The 17977-nt window shown below is 46.4% G+C and overlaps 1 protein-coding gene across 4 annotated transcripts in view; it reads right to left on the bottom strand.

The window, feature by feature from the left end:
- ULK1 (unc-51 like autophagy activating kinase 1) overlaps positions 1 to 17977 on the bottom strand; it is a 90240-nt gene that overhangs the window by 22019 nt on the left and 50244 nt on the right. For 2 of the 4 annotated variants that reach the window (XM_014598516.3, XM_019486654.2), the window contains 5 exons: positions 10218 to 10306; positions 8057 to 8219; positions 6682 to 6742; positions 5145 to 5234; positions 433 to 558 (listed from right to left, as the gene is read on the bottom strand). In XM_014598516.3, coding sequence (XP_014454002.1) covers positions 433 to 558; positions 5145 to 5234; positions 6682 to 6742; positions 8057 to 8219; positions 10218 to 10306 — 529 coding nt within the window. The remainder of the gene's footprint in view (positions 1 to 432; positions 559 to 5144; positions 5235 to 6681; positions 6743 to 8056; positions 8220 to 10217; positions 10307 to 17977) is intronic. The other 2 variants (XM_014598517.3, XM_014598518.3) reach the window with 2 other exon arrangements.

The raw sequence follows: 17977 nt of genomic DNA, 5'->3' as shown, positions 1-17977 counted from the left end.
TTGACAAGCTTTTATAAAAATCAGGCAAATGACTGGTTTTAGCCACGTATCAAAGAGGGGAAACTTTCCTCTCGGAGAATCCTTCAGGGGCTGATCTAACAGGCAGAAGATTGCTAAAGACATAAAGGGCTGAAAGCTCATGGGAGCTGAGCACCTAACTGGCAGGTTGAAGATAAACACAGGCACACGCAAGAAAAGACTTGCCGTGCACAACAACTCCGATTTCACTGGCACAGTAAATACCAAAAACAAGTTAGCACACACACAACACACTGGGTTGCCTCCCTATGGCAAGGAAAAGGGCCCATAATACCGAAGACGGTCTACAGACCGCAATGAAAAACCTGCCCATTGTTATAGTGTAGAACAGAAGTCTTATGCTTTGAGCAGGAGGTGGTATTACCCCATTTTTTCCTACACCTCAGGACTTACCGTGGGGAAGCGTACTGATTGGGAGACTGCAGGTTTTGCTCGATCCGTCTGTAGTTATGGACCTGTGTCGGTACTGGGATGGGGACCGAATGCCCATATTTGCTGCTGGAAAACTGGCCTGGCCGGCTGTAGAATGGAAAAAGAAACAAAGGCTCATGAGAGGAGGACTTTGCATCCAGTGACTTGACGTATTACCTTTCTAAAAGTGCCTCTATCACTGGAAGGGACCACCCTCGGGTCCTCTCCCAAGGTTCAAAATCATCTCACAGGAACTGGCACCTCACACCTCCGAAGAAATACTTACCTCATCTTTCCCAGCAAGATTACCACCCACAGACCAAGGTAAAAAACATTCACTCAACGCACCACTCCCTCCAGGAAAAACAGTGCTCAGCTATTTCCACCAGCCTCAGATCCACAGCCAAAGAGCACATCACCGTACGCATCTATGGCTCATAAAGGACACAGGCTGGGAGTCGCTCTTTGCCATGGGCTACTTATGATTCACAGAGTTATTGTTGAAGGGGCGGGTCTCCACGAATCTCAGCATGTCACTACAGGGCTAGTGTTAGCCCATTAGAGAACAGCCAAGTAAGTGAAGCCAAGGGGAGAAGAAAGCACAGGGGGGCTATTCTTTGCATGCCATCTCTCAACATTTTTTTTTGAGATCAACAGTCACAGGTAGGCAGCAGAACAGGCCCCCAAATCTTTTAGATGTACTCTGCAAACTAGACTGCTTCCCTGTTTCTTCCTAACAGGGGATGTTCAGTCCTGGCACCGATAGCTAGCCCCTTCAGCTGGCAGTCATCTTCATTATTTTCAGTCTGCTTAGCTAAGACTGCACAAGAACTCTTCAAAACATGTGCGAATAAACTAAGTAGCCGCCTTAAATCCTTAGGTCTTCTGGGCATTTCAGGATTAGCTGCCATGGCAGTCTCACTCATTACAGACAAGACCACCTGTGGAGCTGTCAAAATTACAGAAAGGTCTTACTAGAGACGAAGGTGCCCAGGTCAGATACAGAAGTCACTGAGTTTAGGGAATTTGAATGTGTGTCCACCTCGAGCAGAAAGGAGAAAGCCTATACTGCTATCGATTCTACAACCCAGAGCAGAAAAGGAAGGAAGAAATAACCCACCTAGAAGTAAAACAGAGAAAAAGATGTGGTGTCTAGTAGAACAGCTCAAAGCTTTCCATGACAAAAAGTGCCTAGATATGTTGTGCAGTTGTTGATAACAATCCTGGGGAACGCCCTTGCATTGCAGCTTATTCTCATGATCTCGAAGACATGGTCCACAGCACATGAAGACATCACTTGTGCCTGACAGAGTTCCAATTTACTGAAAAAAGATCCTCTGTCAAGGCTGAAAGGCCAAAAAATGAGCCAGTTTTCCCCTCCACTGGTTTAACATGTTTGCTAATCCTCTGCAGCACTAGATAGTCTTAAGTATGTTTTTAGCCTTTTCAGCCCATGCGCAGAGTAACCGTAGGATCCCTGATCCAACTGCTTTACAGACTAGTTTTCTGAGATGCCAAGTTTTCAAAATCGAGTCAGTACTATTTGGTACATCTGGAAAAAAAAATTGATGGTTCTGTGACTCACCCCTACAATGACATGCTGGTGCACATTCATGCAAGATGAGGAGAGGAGCAGTGACGAAGGTCACAGCCATCAAGGAGTTGTTAAGAACAGTAAGACCTTGCTAAGAGGAGCTGGCAGGATTTGTACAAATGCTCCGTTTAGCCCGTCTTTAGGAGGAACTATCCGAGTCTTTGACATGCCACCACCACACAGTGAAATAAATGCCTTAGATTTTTCCTGGGGCCTGTATTTCTGGGGTCACCACTTTCACTACAGTGCTCCATTCCTACAATATGCAGAGGATTAGGCAAAAAAGCAGGTAACAAGAGTTGTCACTGATATGCACTGAGCATTATTTGGCTGAGAAATCTGGGAGCAATTACCGGAGGCAGTAACTGAAGAAACCTACCTCTATCATGCATATTCCTTAGTTGACTGAGCCTCCAACACTTCTGTTAGACCAGCCCCACATTCTTCACAGAAGAAAAAGTTACCAAGTCAAATAGTTGAATCCTCTGGCAGCTGCTGTACATCAAATCCTAGCATGAACCAGCTTCCCACACTGGATTTTGGTTAAGAAATGAAGAGGTCCATATTAGGGACCAAGTAGGAAACCTGCCAATTGGTCTAAACAGCAAGTATCTGGTAACTAAATTGGAAGTCGGTGCTTATTAGTGACTGGTCATATCTGGAAACCTTTCAAGCTACAAGCCGTCCAGAAATTCTCAGAACCAGAGAGCTCTGAAGCCCCTTCCTTACTTGCTTTTAGTTTAAAGTGCTCTGAAGGTGGCAGTAAATTCACCATGCTGGGATACAGCCAAAGAGGTACGTCTAAACAATTTTATCCTGAATCTTCAACAGGGAAACGACTGAAAAAACAAAAGCCCAGCTGTTAGTGCACTGTAATTATGGTCCTTTCGAATGTGCTGGATGATGCCAAGGGGCACGATGCTAGAGGGCACGCTGACATCTGGAGGCAAATGCCATTGCTGGCCAATCTAAAATAGCCTTTGCTATTTGTCCCAGTTGGGCTTCAGCCAGTGCCGCAGGGGAAAGATCTGCTTGCGAGACAAAGAGAGAACTCCAGGCCTGTGAGAAAGCAAAGCCAAAACAGGACAGAAAGGCAGGATGCCGCCTGCTACCACTAAAGAAGTACAGCAGAGTGCTGAGACTAGAGGCCTGCATGATATCCAGCTGGCCCAAGGCTATAAAATCCAAGCTAAAACAACGTGGCGATGCCTGCAAGGCACCTCAGGGGTAGGCCGATCTCCCACACACTCTACCTTGCTAAACTGGAGAGGCGGCTCCAATCCTGCCCTTTCTGGACAGGGCAGCTCTTTAGGGTTTCCTGGAAAGGATTTTCCACGTCCCACTCCAACAGGACTTGGCCACAATAATATGTGGAAGAGGGGAACCATGGCAAGAAAAGAGTAGCCAGCATTTGAAGTCCATGTATTTCCACCCATTGCCCTTTAGAGCAAAGCTAAATCTTTTAATGAAGACTGATCCCCACCCAAGCTGCACAGGAATCAGTTAAAGAATAAGCTGCTGGAAAAAAAAAAAAAAGCTTAGGAGATGATGGCATGAGAAACCTTATGCAACTCAACTCTGCGGGGAGGTAAAACACTCGCCAATTAGTCCAATCATGTCAGCAAGGCTTTAAGCTCTATTTTTTCCATGTATTAATATGGGCTTAAGCAGTGACTTGTCATTCTGGGCTGTCTGGGAGACGAATGTTTTCACAAACAAGCCTGGGACATTTTCTGTTTTTAAAAGATTTTACCCATGTGAATTTTCTACCTATAAGAGGTGAGGACATGCAAAAGCCAAGAGACAGTGAACAGGTAAGAGCCAAGCCTCCTCTGTCAGGAGACTGTCTGGAAGAACAAGTTGATCAAATCAAGTCTCCTTGGCCTACTCAAGTCTTCATGAATGAACAGGGTCAACTGGTGTCCTTAATGGTGCTGGACTATGGTATGTGGCTGGTAGACCTTAACCTCATTTTATGAGCCACAGCAGATGGTGGCAGTTGTTACTGGCCTGGCTGGAAATGAATCTGTGACCCAATGGAGGGACAAAAGGTTCTGCCCCTGTTTGTCCCCTGCTTTGGCCAAGGCTGTTTATACCTTTAATCAGTAATAAGGGTGCCGCTCATCCCTACAGCTGAACACATCTACCTAGCAGGACAGCTGATACACATGTGTAGCAGCAGAAAGCTCCCTAGGAACTCAAGCAAGCTCCAAAACAGGTACGCTAGCCCAGCTGCTGAGGAAGAGCACTTTGTGCATGAAGACTTGCCTATAAGCCTGTCCCAGGTAGTCCAATAAAAGAAGGTATCACCATAAAAACCCTCGATTCCAAATACAAAGGCCGTTTCCTCTCAGGTCGAGCCTTCTACCCTTATGCTCCAAAATGTGATGCCACAGCATTTTTTAAGTTTCAGAAATTAAGCTGAGGTCACAAAGCATCTATGGTAGCTTTCAACATCTTGTCGAGTGACATGGACCCTCCATCCCAGCCAAAAAAAACCACTTTCCTCTTCTCAAAAAGGCAAACAGAAGTTGTCCCCTTTGCCAAACCCATCTCAGAAGCACAATGTGAGCATGGAGCAGGGTAACCTGCTGCTGCCACAAAAAACCATGGTGATCTTGGAAAACTCCCAGTAGTTTCAACTATACATGACAGCTGCTGGACCTCCTCAGGACTAAAAGCCTCATACTTCAGCTCATGCCTACTCGCATCATATTCATAGTGTCTGTACGTGGGACACGGGGTAGCCAAGATACTCCCACGAGAGGGTTATAGTTGCTCAAGTCACAAGCCCCAGTAAGGCAACTCCAGCTCAGCTTCTTCTCCTTGCCCTTCCTGGGAGCCAGGACAGAGGAAAGTCTTCAAGGGACCTTGGGCTCTACATCCAGAGCTTGGCTGAACCCAAAGTTGGGGAGTTTTTCCAGTTATTGTCCTAAAAATCACTACGCTTGAACTAAAGAGAATTTCAGTAGGAGCACCCCCATCCCTTACCCATCATCAGCCACTGAAAGACTCTCACTGATTCAAATGGGAACTGGGATCAGGCCCTAAAAACTGTGTGGTAGCTGCTGAACAATCCCCACCTCATCTTCCTTCTTACCCTGATGGGCTGGGAGAACTGCTGTAGGGGGGTGAAGGAGATGGAGTCCTTCCCTGACTTTCCAAGCCTGCAGAAGTCACAAGGGAGCTCCTGGAAAAGGGGAGAAAGAGGCCATCCAGTTAGAGCCTAGAAGGCAACAGCACTTCCCTGGCCCTTAGTACACAGCCCTACAGGAGACTATTTTCCCCTCACATAAGACTGAGCATAAAGTTAACTGCAGAGGTCCCTTCCCCCAGCCAGTGGTACTGTCAAGGTCATCTCCCTGCAAAACTTATGGTTCAACATTCAGGTGTCACATGCTGACAGTGCTGTATACAGGTGGTTAAGCCAGTCACAGGCAGGTAGGTGCCCGATTCCCCCTTTACACCACTGGGACCTTAAAGGGACCTTAAAGAGGGTGAAACTGTAATTTACCTCTACTGTAAAGGGTTTTAAAAACCAACATCAGATCTAGGAATCATGTATACATCCACATACATGCATGCATGCATGATATATTTTCAGAGGAACTGGTGGCTGCTTTTAACCACTCTTCCTACCCCGAGGAACCCAGCGCAACTTTACTGTCAAGTTTCCCCCCAGTGCTTCTCAGTCAGCCCATCTGAAAGAGAGTGGACTGCGGCTGGACAAAATGACTAACAAAAATGGACAGCAGTATCTGCTGCACGCTTGCCCAAAAGCAGTACTTATCTGCCTTTGCCCTGCCTGGCATCTTTCACATCAGGATTTGAAAGGCTTTGCAAAGGGGTGGATACCAACTGCTCCATTTTACACCTTGAGCAACTGAGGCACAGGAAAACTGAGGGACTTGCCCAGAGTGACCCCGTGACAGAACCTAGAAGTGAATCTAGGTTTCTTAAGACTCAGGGCTGTAGAGCAAGCAGGACCAAATATGGTGTCCTCAAGAGATGTCTGAGGAAGCAGAATGGGGTGTTGCTGCATGGAAAGATGCACTCCATTGTTTTCTTAAGGTAAAGATACTCTCCCTTGCCCCCCGCTGCTTCTCTAAAGAACCAGCCCTCCCTGGCAGGGGAATAACAAAAGGGAAGGGGACTGGTCATGCACCACAAGACATCTGTTGCCATTGGATGTGGGTGGGAGAAAGGGGAGTGATACAGCTTCACTTGACAGAGGAAAAAGCAGCTCACCAGCAAGCTGGGTTGGGTTCCAAGTCTGATGCTGGAACACTGCAGATGCCAGCCCCTTCCTACTTGCTCTCTACAGGTCTCTGAAATGCTTCATCCCAAAAGCCAGGAAGATTTTAAGGGTTTCTCCTATGCTCCAAATGCAACTAGATGTGAGGACTTGGTTCAGATCTGCTTCCTGAACACAGTGTAGATGAGGACTTTAACCTTTCTCTAGGCAGAGACGGGACAATGCGAACTGGATATGTGCTGCAACTCGGTCACTAATGCGGCCATCTTTCAGGTGCAAGGCCATCTCTTCATATGAATACTCCTTCCACCCACCAAACTCCAACAGTGCTCGATGGAAAGCAGTGCAGAGACAGGACAACCTAGTCCTTAATAGCTCTTACCCACTGTACATCAGGCTGTCTTGGATGGGTTTCCCTCCAGCAGCCTCAGCAGTTATATCACCTGAAGATCAAGGAAGAGCAGAAGTGGATTAGTTTGACGTCACATTTATAAGAGCCTTTATACATTCAGAACATTTGGATTTCAAAACGGAGCCTCCCAAGTCACCAAGACTAAGAGACGCTTTGATACTGGGAAGCGTTAAAGAATCTTGTTTTGTTGAACCTATGCAGACAGCAGCTGGTTTAATTCTGTTACTGCTACTGCTGATCCACATGCCCTCAGGCTCTGGCCTGACAGCGAGGCACTTCTGGAAAGAGGCAGAGCTCGATGCCGTGTTTTTGAGGAGACGCACATGCCCCTTGATGCAAGCAGTGAATTTTGTAAACACAGTGCTGTTTTGCACGTCATGCTCAGGCACGTATATGCCGTTGGTGGCAAAATGCCAGAATGACCACATGAGCTGGCAGCTGGATACACAAAAGAGCTGCCCTTGCCAAACCCTCAAAATGCTGGAAACCCAATGTCAGAAGTTAGCACGTGGCTCCTAACACTGTTACTGAGAAGAGTCAAAGCAACACTGAGCTCTTGCTTCATACCAAAACAACATGCTCAGACACATGCCTTGGAGCCCATCCTGCCTTCCTAGTCCATGGGAAAGTTCACGTTAATGGGAATGACGTGAGAGGGGCAGAGCCCAGAGAGTTTACATATTCACCAAAGCATCTTAACTTTAAAGAACAGCCTTCCTAGCATCACCAAGCAGGGGTTGACTTGAGCACACACTTAAAAGGCAAGGCAAAATTGGGGGCCTATTTGCTATGCACCTGTGTGTAGATGAACACACTCACTGGTCCAAGTGTATACATGTGCCACTGAGAGAAAAAACAAAACAAAAAAAACAAACTCAGGACCAAATTTAAGAGCAGTCCCATTTTAAACAAACACAAACATGGTATATAAACTAAAAAAAAAAAAAATATCCAGCAAAATCCAGACGAAATCCTGACTTGGACTGTGCTACACTAGAAAACTGATGGCCTGAGAATAGTTTCTGTATAAGCAAAAGAGTTTACCTGTAAACCTACATTCTCCTCTGCCTACCTGGATTTGCACCATTCAAATCTCAGTGTGCATCTAAGTCCCGAAACATCCCTTGTTCTCCAATCCCTTCTCTGAAGCAAGCTCATTACAGAATGCATCACGACAAAATCAGCAAGCCAGATGTTTCCTCAGGCTTGGGAACCCAAATGTTCCCACTACACAGTCAAAATTTACAGATCTATCAGCATTTTGGCTTTCCAGAAATAGTTGCCAATATATACAAATCCCCACTTCTGTGCTGTCCCTAAACACACTTCAAACAGCTTGGCTTACTTGGGAATTGTGCTGGGACCATAACAAAGTCATCGGTGTCGCAGGAAGAATTCTTGCTGCTGCTTCCAGCAGAGTCCTTAGATCCGTGCAGAAAGCCAGGGGAATCCTGGGTAGGGGACGCCAGAGTTTTCTCCTGCAGCTGCTGCATCTCTCCAAGGGACTGCTTAAAGCAAAGGAAACAAACACTGGCTTTAATGGAGCTAGTTCATCGTTCTGCCGGAGTCCCTAAATTAAGTTGTACAAGGCTTCAGACAAGATTCTGCTGATAAAATAGAGGCTGCTGACTTGCCAGAAACAGCTGCTTTCTTTACCGAGTGAAAAAGAGCAGCCCTTTGAAAGCCAACTCCAAAAGGCAGAACAGTGCATCTTTTGTTCACCCAAACATGGTACTGGCATGTCAAATGCATCCCAGATAAGAATAGTTTCCTCGAGGTATTGCACCATTCTGCTTAGGTTCTTTTGGTGGAACCACTCTTTTCCACAGAAGGAATTCAACGTGAACTACGAACAGAGGGAAGCTTTTAGGTTGTTCTGCTCGTCCATGATTGATACCCTTTCATCCCACTGCAGTAAAAAGATCTCAGGAATATACATATGTAGGGTTATTAGCTATACCCTCAACAAGACAACCGTGGCTGTCCTGTTTCAATGATGGCCAGTGTTGTCTGAGACTGTGATGACACAGAACAGCTTGCAGTGGTTGGTCTGTACACGCGACCATCTGCTAGGACAGGCGAGAGAGTGCACAAGCTGCATCTTGCCCTCGTCAACCAAAAGGGAAGACTTGACAGAGCGCTACTTTATGGCTTTGGGGATGGAGGAGACGGATTGAGAGTTTAAAAAGGACTGTTCTGACCCCTGTCTTGGGTGAGAGTTATTCTTCATCCTAGTGCTGTTTCAGACTGACAGGGCTCCCTATGAGGCTAAAATTAAAAGCAATTTCCACTTGGGGATCTAGATGAAGACCCGTACGTTTAGTGGATGAGCTCGGTGGTCTGGCCCATGCCAGGGGCAGCCTCCGAGCTTCTGATGTTGAGAGGCAGAAGAGGCAGCTATAAAATGATGCTCTAACCAGTTCCTGGAGGACAGTCCACAAAGCCAATAGAGTCACAAAGCCCCTTCCTATCTGAGAGCAGGGACTTACAGGGAGAGGAGAAATCATCTCCGATATTGTTCAAAGGAGCTGGAGAGCAAAGAGCCCTTTCTTTCAAATCAGACCACCCAGCAAAGCTCCTAGGGTGGCTTAGGGCAGTACTTCCAAGCCTTTCCCATTCCAGGGCCATTTTTCCAGGACAGCAATAGTCTCCCCCACCATGAAACCCTTCTCATGTAGCAATGTGCAAGGAATAAGATGGTCATAACACTGGGCCACCTGATGGGAACGCTCCCCTAGGGATGCAAGGACAAGGCTGAGAACCGCTGCCCTAGGAACACCAGGCGTTAAGTAAATAAGGACAGCAATACTGCCAAGTAGTCAAACCAGCCCCCCGGCCCCCGTCGCTCCAGCATTCCTCAGCACAGAGAAGTTCAAAAGGCAGCTTTCACCAAAAGCCTTTGAAATAAGCTTCCAGCTCAGCAAGCAGAAGGAATGTCACATTAGTGGCGAGTTAATATTCAGCCCTTCAGGAAAGTTTTCATCATTCAGGTATCAGGGGGAAGAGACATCCATTCAGATCAGCAAACTCAAGACCACTCGACTGGGCCAGGTCTGGGTCTGAGCAGACATTTTCGGTGAACGTGCTTTTGAGTGGCTTCACTTTGCATGAGAGGGGGGCTCAGGGAACTGGCCCAAAAAGCAAAGAGCTTGCAGTCAAAGAGTCAGCACCAGACACTGATTTAATGACCGATTTGGGTCTCTAGGAGTTTTACAGCTCTGTTGATACCTGCTGGCATCATTAATGCAAGCCTCTTTCCCTCAAGGCCTGGAAAGCACTGAAACATTCCCAGAAATAAGTTCACCAGGGGATCCAAGCACACAGCTCAAACCAAGCACAGACTGGACTACCAGGTGTTTGCTTTTTAGGCAACAGCCACAAAAGCAAGGAGGAGGCATTTCAAACCATCCAGGGAGGCGACAAAAGCAGAAAGCAGCCGGGAGACAACATACGCCAGGCAGAATCTTCCACCAAAACAGTATTGCAGCCTTCTGGGTCCTACTCACCGGAGGCGAGGCCAGGTGGGAAGTAGAGGAGCTGCTGGAGGAGCTGCCCGAGCCAGAGCTTGGATAAGAAGGCATTGGCACAGAAGCAGCTGGAAAGAGAAAGAAAAAACCGTCAGACTCGGACCCGCCAACAGTGCTGCGATTGAAAGGGCAGTTGCAGTCGTCTTTTTCCATCAGATTTGCCTCATAGACCAGATGATGCCACTTCCCCGAGGGAAAGCCAACCTTCTGCCCAGCTTAAATGGGAAGGATCTGCCTCCCACCACATGCTTTGACATGACCATTTCACAGCTGCTATTTGTAATAGAGCAGTAATAGCTCCTACAGGCCTGGCTTGAGGTCGGGGAGCTACAGTGCTGGAAGCTGCACGCACACATAACAGACCACCCCGGCCCTGCAAAGCTTAACAGTTAGTCCCTGGGGAAGAGGAGAAACAGATGCATGGCGAAACAAAGTGACTTGACCAAGGTCCAAGAACAGGTCAGTGGCAGAGGCAGAAACAGAACCTGGATATCATGTATTCCCATCTAGTACCCAAACTACACAGCCTCTCCAGACATTTAGCCAGTCTAAATTAAAACACACCTACTACACACGCCTACTTACCTCCTCCAAACTATCCGACTCCTTATCTGCTACTTCTTTTTGTGGCTAGATTGTTACTGACACAATCAGGGCACCATTTCACTGTGCATTTATCAGACATTAGTGCAGTAGCATTAACCTCAAGTTACCAGGTAGGAAGGCATGTTATTGAAGAGGCATTATGCAACCAGCTCCCATCACTGGCGTATTAGTGTTAAGCCCATGCTGGAAGCTCTTGTTGGATAGCAATGGCCCGCGGGGAGAAAAGCCGAACAAGGCACCATGGGGGGGGGGACGGCTAACAATTCACTTCAGTGGCATTTAGTAAGTAACTAAGGAGCTCAATTCAGCTAGAGAGCAGGAAAAATTCAGTTCAACATTTGAATTCACTGCACCCTACCTAAAGCTTGGGGTTTATAGAGGATGGCAGGCATTTGAAATGTTTAGACTGAGCCCAATAGCAAAGATCTATGCAAGAAGATGATCATTTCACTTCTCTTCTCCCCTTAGCTGAAGTCAGAGAAGTAAAGCACTATGTTTCTAGGATCACCGGGCAGGATTGGGTGTATTGACTTCAGGTGCAGGACAAGGCTTATGGAAAAGAAAGTTTCCTGCATAAAGTAAAATTTCTAACGATTGCAGGATACTGCAATGAAACAACCACATAATATGCAAACACCTTCATTTCTTTAACCATTAGAACAATATTTCAATGATTAAAATAATTGGACACCATGCCTTAGAGTAAGAAGCCCATTAACTTAGCTAGCTGGCTTACCTAAGGGAAGGTTAAGTGGGGGACCGGATCATAGTCACTATGCACCTAGATATGAAACAGAAGTTGGATAATGGACTCTTCAACCTAGGACAGGCACTATGAAAGAAAAAAAAAGTCGGACAAATTCCAACTCAAAGTGTCAAGTGCAAATATTTAACTGTGAGGGTAATCCACCACTGAAACATCTTACCAAGTGTTGCAGGGATTCCCCAGCACTGGCAATTAGGAATAAACAAATTCCTAAAAGATGCATTCCAGTGCAAACAAGAACTAATTCAAGGAAGTCCCCTGGCCTGTGCTAGAGCCACACTAAATGAAAACAGAGGTTCTGTTTTGGCCGTATAATCTATGAATCCAGGAAAGTGAGAAAGCTCACGTGCAGGTAGCGGAATAGAAGATTTGCCAGGGCAGAAGCATGAAGCATTGAGTTGATGTTCTCTGGGACATAGGTGAAGAAGTCCGAGTTGTCCAAGTCCTGAACTTCTGTCCCTCACTTGTCTAGGAACTTCCCCCCATTTATGCCAGTAAAAAGGATCTTCAAGACGACATGCCGGGAGAGCAGGAACTGAAGGGTATGCTCCATAAGCTTCCATGGCAGCTAGATACAGCAGGAGGAACTACCACAAGCTGGAACCAGTTACAAGAAGTGAGAGATGAGATTAAAACAGAGGATGGAGATAGGATATCAATTATCCTGTCTCTGGTTTCTCATGTTCAAGTCCCAAGGCTCGTCTGCATTCATCCTTGAGGTTCCAAGAGTTGAGCCCACTAGAAAGAGAGATCTTCCCTCCAAAGCTGTACAGAAAACTTTTCTTTCTTTAGGCCACAATGTCTATTCCAAGCACGGGTCTCACCATGCCCCCAGCAGTCCACTCTTACAACATGCTGCCCCGTCTCCTGATGAGAAGGAAATTATATGTGCCGTGGTATCCTAGAAATGGGATATCTGGAAGGGCAGTCAGAGCCTTGGCATGCTTTGCTGCATATTGCATACCCAGAATGCTTTTTCCAGCCCACAAATCTTGCAGCAGAGGCTGCACATTGCTCTCCCGGGCTCAGGTCTGGCTGAACCTACACGTAAATGGTGAGCACAGTCCTGTGAGATCTGCCCGCGCAGACAGCTCTTCCTTTGAAGAATCAATGTGATCCTTGCACAAAACACATACGACTGACATGTCAGGTCCAACTACCTCTTCTGTGCGTTTAGAAAGGAAGAAGCCTGAAAGACTTCCCCAATTTCTGCCTGCAAATTGATGCAGAACAGTTGAGCCTTCCTATCCTGCAGGCACTGACAGTGGAGTATACCTTGTTGTTTACTTTTCCTTGGGTTCATCATCAGCCTCATTGATTTGAAACTTCTGGCTGGATTTGAGACTCCATCATCATCTTATTTTTATCTATTTGTACTGGACAAACACTTCAAAAAAAAGTCTAGAAAGGGAAGAAAGCAGGCTGGCTTTTCTGTTATGGTCAAATTCTATAATAGCCACCAAAATAGCTCAGTGTTACTTTAGATGCAGCTTCCTTGATCATTTTATCACCATGCTGCTCCAATTATAAATCAACCTCTTTCCCCAGCTCCAAAAATCCCTTGATTTAATATACACAGGATCAGCATATAGTAATCAGGCCACGGGGCTAGTTCAACTTCTGTATTAGTGGTATTTTTGTGCACACAACAAAAATTCCAAATCAGAAATTCTTTTTAGTGCAATTTATTGAATATTTGTAGTTCACTGAACCCGTTCGCTTGGTTACTGAATTCTCCTGTCAGATGCTATATGGGCACCAGCAATTCAATGTCTTTATCTGAAATCCACAGGTCACTTATATGCAGGGCTGACTTAAATCAGCACAAAAAGGTACTTTTGGCTGCACTCAGAGGCCTGAGAAGCCATTTGGGGTTTGAACTTTGGAAGGACTCAGCTTCGCATCTGACTGACTGGACAGAATTCTGTAAAGGTCTAGATGCATTCAACCCTCTTCACCCGCTCCCTTGTTAATTTTTTTACTTTAACTGCAAGCTCTGATTAGGCAACATTTGCATTTGCCAAGTGCAGAAGACTAAAGTTAAATTTCTGTTCATTTCTCCTTTTAATGTGTTAAAAAGAGATAAACTCTTTGAAATCATAACAGAAAGTCACTGAATGTGCAGGAAGCATGATGTACCAATAGCTTTCGCTTTGTTTTGATCTTTGCTGCCTTTGTGCGTAGGAGCAATGAAGTCACAAGTCGGCACCAGAGCAACAGGTCAAGCGCTCCAAACTGAATGTACTGTTCCAAACACTGAACCATGGCACCGGTATAACGTATCACCTTAATGTACCATATTATTCATGGTGCGTGGTTTCTCTTTTTTCAAGCCAGGGCAGAAGCAGCAAGTTAAGTATCAGTCATTAAAAACCAAACAGAAAGACGACATTATGTATGGGTTCCTCTTAAAGTAACTGTTTACTAGGTCAAGACTGGCACAGCCACTTTAATCATGCAAGCCCATGCGTGGTTACTCTAACCCACAGGTACACAACTTTTTGGTCCCACAGGCCAGATGAGTGACACTGGGTCAGTTTGAGGGGAGCGGGGGGGTGGAAATCAGTTCACAGCATCAGTCCGCGGGTGCAACCCTGCACACCAATCCTGCCCCGTGCACCGGATCCAGCTGCAGAGCAACCCCCATGCACTAGCCACAGCAATTAAATGCTCCTACCACTCCCCCACCACCAAATTTCTGGACCTGCCAGGAGTCCCACAGGCCAAATGACAGCCCAGCAGGCCAGAGGCTGAACCAGTGTGCCAACCTATACCACCTGCTGACTAGCCAGCCCCCTGCAGCCCCTAACACTGCAGACAGATGACATTCCAACTAGAACCAGCTATTATTAGGATTTTATTTATATATGTAATTTTACACTTCTGAAATACATCTTTAGTCATAAAGGCAAAACACCACAGATTAAATAAAGACATAAATAAATAAACAAAGAGGAAAACAAACAACAAAACATATCATATATTAATTTTAAAAACTAACAAATAAATAAAACAAACAAACAAAAAAAAAAGCCAAGAACTTGTGCCACTTGACTTAACAAAAGGTTTGAAGCCCACTCCTCGTGGCAAGGCCTGTGGTAAAGAGAGAGCTCTTACAACAGGCTGTGGGGAGCAGGTAGGGCTGGGGAGGGGGAGGATTTGACTGATTACAGGTTGGATGCATCCCTCAGGATGTTAGAGGATAAAAAAAAATTATGGAGGAAGTGGTTTCGGTCCAAAGCATTTTCCATTTTAAAAAATAAATACAAGGCTCTTGTTGAAATGGAAACATTCAGAAAAGTGTGTCAAGTCTGACAAAAATTCTTGTTGAAAAGAAATGTTTCAAGCCTGGAGTTCTGTCATTTCAGAACGATGAGCCTTCCACGATTGGGATTTTTTTTTCCATTGCTATACTACTTTTTTTGTTTCCCCTGCCACTCCAAGACATGCCAGCAGTGCATATTAAGACATGTCTTAAGCAGAAACAGCCCACTGTATCCATTTTATTTTTACAGGTTTCCCTTGCTTTGTGTGGGTTCTGTATGTGCTAATTCACTCTTATGCAATGACCCTTTTTATACCAAAAATTTGTTATACGCAAAGTAAATTCACTTTTATGCGACCGGTGCAGTGGCAGCCCGCAGTCATGCGCTTTGTGCAGTGCATCGTGGGAGTGATGCGCACCACAAAATATAGTCTCCTGTGTGTATCTGTGCACACAATGAGTGAGGGAGCGACACATTTCTGTAGTTGCCGTCCCCATTATGGTAACATTCACCACCACCCTGTGCTTGTGTGCCATTGGTGAGTACCAAAACTATCTTGTAAAAGTGGTAGAAATGGGTCTGGGGGTCAGTACAGCTGAGGTCTTGGGAAGTATCCCTATTTGTTACACTGAAAAGTGGGTTCCTTTTATGGGAATTTGAGTTATGTGCCGTTTTCCAGGAATGCATGTACAGCATAAAGTGAGGGAAACCTGCATTTCCAGGTTCTGACCGGCTCTGGACAGGACACTAGGCCCCGAGTTAGGAGACCTGGGTGATGTTCTCCTCTTTGCCCATCTCGGCTATCAAAATCCCAGGGGCTTCAAAACAAGGACTACGTCCCAGTCCTGATTCTGCTGAAGTCAGTGGTAACTTCATTGCAGAGTATCAAAGTGATGGGGCAGTGTCTGTACTCATCATTACCCTGCCCTGGGACCTCTCTAATGAACCCACTTTAGGAATACTTCCCCTTCGGATGCAACTACTTGGATCACTACACCGCCTTACTCCTTCCTATCCTCATGACACAGAACTGAGCATCTAGATGGACGAACAATAGCCCTTCAACAGCAGCAGCCTGCCCGGTTTGTCGTCTTCTGTCTACAAAGTCAGGAGACCTCAGGAATGAATAAGTCCTAGTGTAGCCCTACTAGACCCTGACCTTAGATTCAAATGTATGAGTCTTCAGGGATCTTTCTGAAGAAGGCATGGTTTGCATCTCTCCTGGAGGTGGGGCTCCAGCTGAGACCGACATCGAATATCACATGCCCGACTTAGCCCCAATAAACTGGATCTTCCCATCTCTCTCTTATGCCCAGGAACAAAAGGACTCCAATTGCTAGCATCAACCCTCCTCGTCCTGGCTGTCGGCTGGTGAAGCCACGCTCTTCTGAGCCTGCTGAAGGCTTCCATTGCAAAGGGCTGTGGCCAACTGCTCAGACCTCCATGGCAGTCTAAGAGAGTCATCTATGCACATGAGAGATCTCTTACAAATAGTCCAAGATCTCTGGAGACAATGGCAGAAATGCCTCCCTTTTCCTTAGCACCAATACCCGTCTCTCCTACCTGGAGAGTACCCCACGCTGTGCATCTGCGTCCCGAGGCAGAGGTGTCCAGGTGGTTTGGAGACTCGTCTCTGGTTAGGAGAGTCTTTTCCTGCACGTGGCTGTACCCGTCTTACTGGGCCCGTGTCCAACAGCAGGCGCCGGGGAGCTGCGGGCAGCAAAGGCTGAGCTGGGACAACCCTCTTCTGCTCGCGGCGGTGTCCTGGGCTGCCGCACAAGGAAGGTGGAGAAGAAGCTGGAAGCGGAGGCCAAACCAGAAGCATCTGTTCCTGCTTGCGTGGGGTTCCCTGCTGTACTGGATGGGCTCTGAGCAGTGATGGTGCAGCTGGAGCTGAGTGCCGGGCTGGTGAGTAAGCAGGGCAGGGCTGAATGCATCCTTCCCTGTCTGCCAGAGGGTCAGACTTTGAAGGGCTTATTCCCCACTGCGGTGATGTGACTGGCACCGAGGGTCGGGCTGGCTTGGGAGCAGCCCTAAGCAGACACTGTCTTTTCTTGCCTGTAGGCTGGCCTTGTTTTAAAGGGCTCACCCCCCATGGCGACGGTGTAGCTGAAGGCAGAGACCGGGCTGGCTTGTTAGCAGCCCTAAACCAGAAGAATCTTTTCCTGCTCACCGCAGGATCACCTAAGCACACAGTTAAAATTTGTATCAGGGATAAGCATTAAACCCTGCTCTGGAAGCATGAAGACCCAAGCCAGGATGGTCAAGAGTGACAAGCAACGTTAGGTCTTCTCAGTGTTTATGAGGTGGACACCTTGACAACTAAGAAAGTGAGACCTCATTAAAGGTGTTTCAAGTCAGACACCCCAGAAATAGCTGCCCCGCTTCCCCCAAAACAGTTGCTGCTGAAAATATTGGCTCTGACTTTTAAAACAGGAGACGACAGGCCTAGCACAAGTTCAGCTGACCAAAGCAAAAGGCATATATACTTGGCAGATCCCTCACAAAACTTTGTATCCTGGTCAGAAGGCAGATACCCAGTAGGTTAGAAATGATGCTGGACCACAGCATCACTTCCAATTGCCTAATTTCACTGTTTCAATGTAAATGAAGTCTCTTGAGTCATCACTACAATGGGTTGGATAACTGATATCTGAGGTTTTGACCATAAAAGATAAGAAGCGTTTTCAGCATTAAATGTTTGTCAACTTGAACTGGGTTTGGTCAAGAAAACCTCAAATAAACCCTTCTAAAACACAAGGGCTTGGAAGAATTTGGATTGAAGCAATGCAGCAGGATTTGGTCCAACACAGCACTGCTCTCCTGAGCTTGCCATTCACTGCAGCATAGCAAATGGAGAGAGGACAGTCCACTGAGGACATTTTCACTATAACTTTGTTAGTTTACATCTCGGCCAGTAACTGTCTTGTGCGTGCAGGTAAGAAAGAGGATTACAAAATAACCCTATTCTTCACCTACAAGCAATTGTAATCATCAGTTATTTCTGAGAAAGACACCACCTGAACACACACAAAAGCTATTTGCTTCTGCTTTAGACCCTTAAATGGGCCAAGAAAATCTACCCTTTGAAGATAATTCAA

Source organism: Alligator mississippiensis, chromosome 10 (assembly GCF_030867095.1).
Source record: "Alligator mississippiensis isolate rAllMis1 chromosome 10, rAllMis1, whole genome shotgun sequence".
In the NCBI taxonomy this organism is placed as follows: domain Eukaryota; kingdom Metazoa; phylum Chordata; order Crocodylia; family Alligatoridae; genus Alligator; species Alligator mississippiensis.
The sequence above is the reverse complement of the archived record's forward strand: the minus strand, read 5'-3'. Positions and strand labels throughout refer to the sequence as shown.